The sequence below is a fragment of the Pungitius pungitius genome, chromosome 8, assembly GCF_949316345.1.
Source record: "Pungitius pungitius chromosome 8, fPunPun2.1, whole genome shotgun sequence".
NCBI classification, from domain to species: Eukaryota; Metazoa; Chordata; class Actinopteri; order Perciformes; family Gasterosteidae; genus Pungitius; species Pungitius pungitius.
In genome coordinates this window covers 10,941,890-10,948,970 of record NC_084907.1, presented here as the reverse complement: position 1 = coordinate 10,948,970, position 7,081 = coordinate 10,941,890, and the positions used below count along the sequence as shown (strand labels likewise).

Here is a 7,081-nt window from a genome sequence, read left to right as displayed (position 1 = left end):
AAGATGCCAATGGAATAAATGTGTGACAACAGGTTTTATGGAAGGATATCGCAACTCTGCTTTGTGATTTCTCAACAGTGACACATCTTCCTCGTTTTAAATGTTCTGCGGCGGAGATGTTTTAAAGCGCCCGAAAATAATAATGTGAATTTACTATTAAATATACTTCTTAACTTGGTCCTATTGGAATTAACTTGAGCATAAAAGTGTTACGTTACAAAATTGAATTGATTACATTCCAAAAAAATATCCAATAAAGCTTTTCATTTCAAGTATTTTTACAGGCACCGATTAGGACTACCATACTTTCAAAATGGGACGGAGATCTAGGACCCTGTAGAACCTGAGGTATTTCTCATGGTTAGGAAACTAGCAGTCGGACATGGATCTTTAAATATCCTCAGTGACAGGAGTTTGTCGTGTAAACGTAAAGAAGAACATGGAAAGGACGGTCTGCCTCCCCAGTCAGCCCGACAGGACCACCACAGGTAACAGAAACGTGTCCTGTCAAACCTCAATAGCCTGTAAGGTGTCTCACAGAGCTCATTGTGAACCAGATACAGTTCCCACACTCATGCATCGTGACTTCACAAGTAGTCGTAATAGCAGCTGTACAGTAATTGGATTCAGTAGTTGCTGTGGTGTTATTTGATTGCATGCAATGGTGACGTAACTGTACTTGTGTGTGTTTCTCTTTGACAGTGACTCTAGTTGAGAGCAGCAGCGCCCCCAGCGGGGTGGAACTGGTCAGCTCCTACCAGACCACCAGGGTGGGAGACCCCATGGACCTGGTGGCCTTGGCCACACAAGTACAGAGGGTGTGGACTGAGACTCATGATCATTATTTCCAAGCGCTCGACTTTTACACAGCCATAACTGGATTATTTTCCATTCAGGGGGATGATTTCACGAGGGCCAATGCTTGCAACAAACTGACGGTCATCGCTGACCAGATCAGGTACCTGCAGGAACAGGCCAGGAAGGTGAGCGGCCAAAACCCCATGGATACTGCTGTGACTTGCTCTTTTTATTACCTGTAGCTAATTTCTTAACGTAAATGAGTTTAAACAATCCAAATTTGCTTCTTGTGGATTAGGATCTATTCAACAAAATACCCAAATAGTCATGTGATGATAACGCAAGCAAAACTCCACTAATGTTCACATCTGACAAGATTACTTCCTGATATTAATGTGCATTTTAACAACGGAACAGCTGACGAACAATTTATATCTGGTATAGTATGGCCCTAAGACATGAACCATACATGTAATACAAATTTGTAGAAAAAAAACCCAAATCCTGCTAGAATTTGATTATGTCAGATAACAAAAAGTACGTCTTTCTCTGTTTTCAGGTTTTGGAGGACGCTAAAAGAGACGCCGACCTCCACCACGCTGCCTGCAACATTGTCAAAAAACCAGGCAACATGTACTACCTCTACCAGCGGCCATCCGGACAGCAGTACTTCTCCATCATCTCCCCTAAGGTCTGGATTCTACCAATGCGTGCGCATGTAACATGCACCAAGCAGACGGTTGACGGCACGTCGCCACACGTGGACACAATGTGTTATAACACGCCAGCACAGGGCCTGTTGCTTAACGTCGCCTCAGGGAGTTTAAAGGTCACCTGACTGATAGTGAGCAGGCGGGTTGGATTGGACCGGTTGCGGTATTGTTTGTCGACAGTTTAGCTGCCTGTTGTTTGACATGGTTTCCACCCACAAAGATACATAAAACATTTGTAATCTGATTTGTGGAAAGAAAAACCGTACCATGCAAATCTCACGCTCGTGTCCTCCCCCCCCCCCCTGAAGGAATGGGGGCCCAGCTGCCCGCACGCCTTCACCGGCGCGTTCAAGCTTCAACACGACATGTCCTGGACCCCCGTGGAGCAGGTGGAGAAGAGGGACGCCGAGATTGCCATCATGGACAAACTTCTCAGCCAGCAGACGGCCCTGCCGCCGCACACAGGACCCAACTTCAAAGGCCTCTCTGAGTAGAGGGGGGGGGGGGGGGGGGTTACTCACCAGGGTCTTAATGAGTCTGCACAGACGCGTCAAAGCATCAGCTCCAGGGTCTCGTGCACTGACTCGAGGAGAAGAGGGTAAACTTTTAAACTGATCTCCAGTCATGGACTGACATCAGAGCGATTGTCATGATACGAACTGTTTGATATTTGATCTTTTAAATTTGTAAATGAGCCTTATCAATAACAAGCGCAGCAATGAGCATCATTTTAAGCTTTGGATTTGGTTGACAAAGGTTTTAACTGAGAGGATTTTGGATTACTCTCCTGCGTGGCTCCATGAATCAGAAATGAACAGCCATTCAAACATTTAACATGTTTTTTGTAGTAACTAATGACTCAATATATGTTTAAATGACACAAACAGACCTGTGTAAAACCCTCCAGAATATAGAGAGGAATGACAAATTTGTTGATATAAGAGACTGGATTTATCAAAATATGACTAAACGTTAACGATCATTCAATCCAATTCCGACCAAGGAGCTTTTAGAAATGTACGCCTTATTTATTGGTAACTTTAGGCTCATTTATGGGGCGTCTACAGGCGGAAATGAACACGGCATTAATAGAAAGACACGCTATGTGACACTGTTGCTGCCACATGGACACGGTCAGGTTAAAAAAAGGTTTGAATTATTTAGTAGAAGACAGGATTTAGAGTTCGCAGCTTTATGTTGACAAACGTTAAGTTTAAATTCTGTCTTATTTGAGATGTTCAAACATTTGTGGCTATGCAATAAATAAATAAATAAATAACAAAGAAACCTCTTCATAGGGTGTTGAATGTCTCCCATTGTTTTATCCCAGGAGGGAAGTACTGGAGTGGATCCATCATCATCAACATGAGGATATTCAGACTATTTAGAAAATAAATCACCATCTATTCACACATTTGTTTAATTTCCAATCAAGAAAATTAAAATGCAATAACTTTATTTTGAAACATCCATCTTCAGCAATTTAATATTTAATATGAGGTGCAATTTTAGTGTAGGACAAAGGAATTTGTTGTTAAAAATCTGCTTGTTAAAATGAGTTTAAAAAAAAAAGCAAGCCACCGAGCTGTATCATGGGGGGGCGTCGCCCTGCGAGGACGTGATTGTCAGTAAATAAGAATTTAGGTGACTCAGAAGCCGCCAGTCATCTGTGGCTATGTGGAACTGCGCCGGTTCCCCGGGTTGTATCCTCAGCAGCACGTGGGCCCGCGGCGGGAGGAAGAGGAGCACCTTGAACTCGCCTTTGTCGGACCGCTCTGATACGAGAAAGGGGAGGAAGTGTTCCTCCACCAGCGCGCTGAGCGGCCCCTCCTCCATCTGGCAGCAGAACAGGCTGGTCACACAGTCCGCCTGGTCCTCCGCGCTCATCTCCCCCCACAGAGCCTCGAACAGGACCGCCCCCCCGCCGCGGCCCCAGGCCCGGGGAGCGGGGAGGGGCGCGAAGGCCTGCTGGAAGGCCACGTGGACCTGCGGCAGGACGGTGAACCAGGAGAGGCCGTCCTCGGCCGTAAAGATGGCGCTGGCGTGGAGCGTCGTGGGGTGGGGCCGCCTAGGCTTCAGTCGCAGCGTGACCTTGGGCGCCGCCCCCCCCCTGAGCAGCCGCGGGACGCTGACGTCGGCCAGCTCTTCGTAGTGGTCGTCCGTGAGGCCGAAGTGGAGGCGGATGCTGAAAAGCTGGTCGAAGCGGGGGTTGCCGTCGATGTGGGTCAGCCGGTAGTCGATGGCGACGTGTGAGGCGAAGCCGGGGGCGTCGAACTGCGCTCGGTATTCTTCCAGAGCGGCGCGAGCCTCCGCGGGGAAGCTCTCACTCTGCCTCAGCTCACCCACCTCATCAGCCGGCGCCCCTCCCCGGGGCTTGGGGGGGGGCGCCGTCAGCCCGATTATCGACGTGTCCGTCCGGTGGATGGTTAGCGCGCTCACCAAACCCTCGCTCTCGCCTACGATGCAGGACAGCGATCGCTTCTCGACCCGCCGCCCCCCCTCGGGGGCCAGGACCCCGGCCAGCTTCTCCCTGGACAGCGAGGTCAGCAGGGTGTAGTAGAGGCGGGCGTGGTCCTGGATGTCTGTGTCGCCATAGCAACGGGTGAGATGCTGCAGGACGTCGGCCAGGGGGATGAACAGCGAGTCCAGGCCGGGGTGGACGAGGAGGCGGCGGCAGACCGCCAGCAGGCCGTTCCCCAGGCGCCAGGCGCCACCGGCGGCGGGCCGGGAACGGGGGGGCGCAGCGATGACGCCAGACAGGAAGCAGACAGTGCGGTGCTGGGTGATCTCCCCCTCCTCGGCCGCGCGAGCCAGTGTCTTGAGGTGGTAACCCAGGTCCCGCGTGGTGAGACAAGTGGGCGGGGTTTCGGTGATGACCCCCTGAAGGGCCCTCAGGAATCCCACCCCCCAGTCGGACCCGGCGAGCTTCTCCTGGACCCGGTCGGCCAAGTTGATGACGTGCGGCGCCAGGTGAGCGTGGCGCAGGTAGAGCTGGCACAGCTCCTCCGTCAGGCTGCGGCAGTAGCGCTCCACATGGCAAAAGTAGAACAGGAAGAGGAAGGCGGCCCGGAAGAAGGTGACGACGAGCTCGCGGCCGCCGCCATTCGCCACGACGCGCAGCAGCGAGGCGACATGCTCGTAGAGGTAGGCCAGCCCCCTGCTCTCCTCCCCCTCCTCTCCCTCCACCTCCTCCAGGTAGACCAGAGACAGCAGGTTGAGGCGGGCCAGCCCCGTGGCGCCGTCGTCGAACACGGTGGGCGCCAGGGCCGAGGCGAGCCGCGGGGTCAGCAGCACGGGGAGGGCCTCGTCGCCGTCAGCGCCGCAGCCGATCGGCCGGTTCTCGGGGAAGTGCAGCAGGCAGTCGACGTAGAAGAGCTTCTCGGCCGCGCTCAGCAGCGGGTGCTGGGAGAGCACCACCAGCCGCTGGAGGAGGAAGGCCTCGTCCTCGGCGCTGAACAGGCTGTCGGTGAACGCGCACTTGAGCAGCAGCATGGCGTGAAGGAGGCACACCTGGAAGCAGAGGAACAACGGGTCATTGTGTGTGGGGTGGGGGGGGGGCACTTCCTACTGGATCATTCAAGTGATTGACACAATAGATTTAGAATCATTATTTTGAGGATTTAGAGTCTAGTTGAGCCACGGCATCATCATAAATGTCCATTGCCGTTGACGTTTTCACAACGAAATTATAAAATGAATCAGTTTTTCTTTTTGCAGCCGCCATTGCATGCGATTTCAGCACCTTCCACACAGATTACTTTGGTGGGTGGGGGGGGGGGGGGTTCTCAGCCAATCGCCTCTCTTGAGCGCTTTACCCATTTTGGTGGCTGAAGAAGCAGGAAGTGATTTTTTCGCAATTCTCAAAATGTTTGTGTGTTTTATTGATTTATCAGTAACATATAAACTGATTTTTTAACACAGAACACTCACAGGGGTTCGTCCCCATTATACTGACACCCAAAAATTATAATAAAAACAGGCAGTAAACACGGGGAAATACTGCAGCGCCGTCCTAGTTTAGGTTGGAGAAATAAATCTAAATTCTACTTGAAATAAGTGTTGTGTTTTTGAAGTGGGATCAACAGAACCTTTTTGAGAGCTAAACCATAAACTCAACAGGTGAGTGAGACGAGTTGACACAGACCTCACTCGTGCCCAGCAGCCTCAGCAGCTGAGCTCTGAACACGGCTGGAGGGACACCGGGCACCATGGCAACCACCTCCGTCAGTCGATGCAGCAGTGCAGCCTGGCACAGAGGAGTGAGGAGGTAGGACTCCTCCAGGAGGGAGGACAGGACCGAGCGCAGCTCCTTACAGTCGGGCCCCGTCTGCAGGGTGGGCACGGTGCCCATGGGTCCCAGGGTGAGGGACGACAGTGCAGCAGAGCAGTCTCCGTCATTCGCCGGGCCCGAGTCCAGCTCTGCCTCCCACGCCACCCATGTGTTCCCACCCAGAAGGGCCTTGAGGTGCTCGCCGCCGGCTCCCGTGTCCCGGGCGAGGCGATACACGGCGTTCCTCAGGACCAGAGTGTGGAGCGCCGCGTAGGCCTGGTGGAGCCGGGAGCTTTCTCGCTGACGGAGCCCGCCCAAGAGCTCGAGGCGCTGGGCGAGGAGGCCCGGAGAGCAGGCTTCCAGCTCGCGCAGGCAGTCGCACGCCGTGGCGCGGGGGGAGCGAAGGCCGTCGTCCCCGCGCAGGTCCCCAGTGTCCTGGACCATCTGAAGGAGCAGGTCCAGGAAGTCCTGCGATGCACGGGAGCGGATGGCGACGCAGGAGGTGCAGACCAGGACGGTGGTGAGGGCCACGAGGAGCTGACAGCGGAACTGGACCGACTTGAGGGGACACTGGTCCAACACAGACATGAGTTCCAGGGCCGTCTCCTCTCCCACGGCTTCCGAGGGACACAGCAGAGACGGGTGCTCACACAGCGGGGACAACAGGAGGACCTGCGGTGGATGAAATAGAAGAGTTATGGACCCTTTAAGGTTTGAAATACTGCAGACCAGGCATTAAACATGCAACAGGAAAAGGGGGTTACGCAATTCATAGTTAGAAAAGAAAAGGGCATAAAAGATGCCGTTTATTAACATGGAAAGAGAAAACGTCACGTGGTCAGGGAAGCTGGAGCCCTGGGGGCTTCGTGTGTCTGACGTCACCGAACGTCAAACACCGCGACTCGTTCATGAAGCACGAGGGTTGACACTCCTTGTCCATTCCACTCGTTGTTACCTTCACACCGAAGCTGGCTCTGTCATCCCGGAGCTCGCGCAGCAGCTCCGCGAGGAAATCCTCAGCTGTTGTCCCGGAGAGGAACCGAGACGGACTGCGGGAGAAAGCAGAGATCCTCTCGGGCCAGTTCGCCGTCATTATTCGTTGGGATCCAAAACCTTTGACGTAGAAATGATCCGGTCAACTATGTCCAGAGTCATTGCACATAGTAAGCGTTGACTTACAAAATGTGACACAAAGTTCCACCTCAGCATCCAGGGACCCAGGAGTAACTTCCGTATTTTGTCACGTGCAATTGGTAACAAAAAAGAAAAAGAAAAACAATATCGGGCACATCAGCGCCCC

General features: G+C 52.9%; 2 protein-coding genes across 3 annotated transcripts; one reads left to right on the top strand and one right to left on the bottom strand.

Moving 5' to 3' along the window:
• The first annotated feature begins 301 nt into the window (after positions 1-301).
• Positions 302-2,341, top strand: c8h1orf50 (chromosome 8 C1orf50 homolog). Its single transcript, XM_037490563.2, has 5 exons — positions 302-488; positions 703-818; positions 897-983; positions 1,358-1,489; positions 1,820-2,341. Exons 1-5 carry the CDS (start codon positions 440-442, stop codon positions 2,003-2,005), a joined length of 570 nt encoding a protein of 189 aa, XP_037346460.2. The 5' UTR covers positions 302-439; the 3' UTR covers positions 2,006-2,341.
• A 735-nt stretch (positions 2,342-3,076) lies between these two features.
• Positions 3,077-7,042, bottom strand: ap5b1 (adaptor related protein complex 5 subunit beta 1). Of its 2 annotated transcripts, XM_037490560.2 has the most exons (4): positions 6,983-7,020; positions 6,737-6,894; positions 5,656-6,453; positions 3,077-5,021 (listed from the first exon to the last, which is right to left on the bottom strand). In XM_037490560.2, exons 2-4 carry the CDS (start codon positions 6,872-6,874, stop codon positions 3,102-3,104), a joined length of 2,856 nt encoding a protein of 951 aa, XP_037346457.2. In that variant the 5' UTR covers positions 6,875-6,894; positions 6,983-7,020; the 3' UTR covers positions 3,077-3,101. The 2 variants fall into 2 exon arrangements, with proteins under 2 accessions (XP_037346457.2, XP_062419826.1); XM_062563842.1 differs by having other exon boundaries at positions 6,737-7,042.
• Positions 7,043-7,081: the final 39 nt, after the last annotated feature.

Bases quoted from the DNA above. Each gene is read 5' to 3' on its own strand.
- c8h1orf50 (XM_037490563.2), top strand. From the start codon at position 440: ATGGAAAGGACGGTCTGCCTCCCCAGTCAGCCCGACAGGACCACCACA. The intron at 984-1,357 runs GTGAGCGGCCAA...CTCTGTTTTCAG, and splicing joins TGCAGGAACAGGCCAGGAAG to GTTTTGGAGGACGCTAAAAG. The intron at 1,490-1,819 runs GTCTGGATTCTA...CCCCCCCTGAAG, and splicing joins TCTCCATCATCTCCCCTAAG to GAATGGGGGCCCAGCTGCCC.
- ap5b1 (XM_062563842.1), bottom strand. From the start codon at position 6,874: ATGACGGCGAACTGGCCCGAGAGGATCTCTGCTTTCTCCCGCAGTCCG. The intron at 6,454-6,736 runs GTAACAACGAGT...CATCCACCGCAG, and splicing joins GAGCCAGCTTCGGTGTGAAG to GTCCTCCTGTTGTCCCCGCT. The intron at 5,022-5,655 runs GTCTGTGTCAAC...CTCTGCTTCCAG, and splicing joins GGCTGCTGGGCACGAGTGAG to GTGTGCCTCCTTCACGCCAT.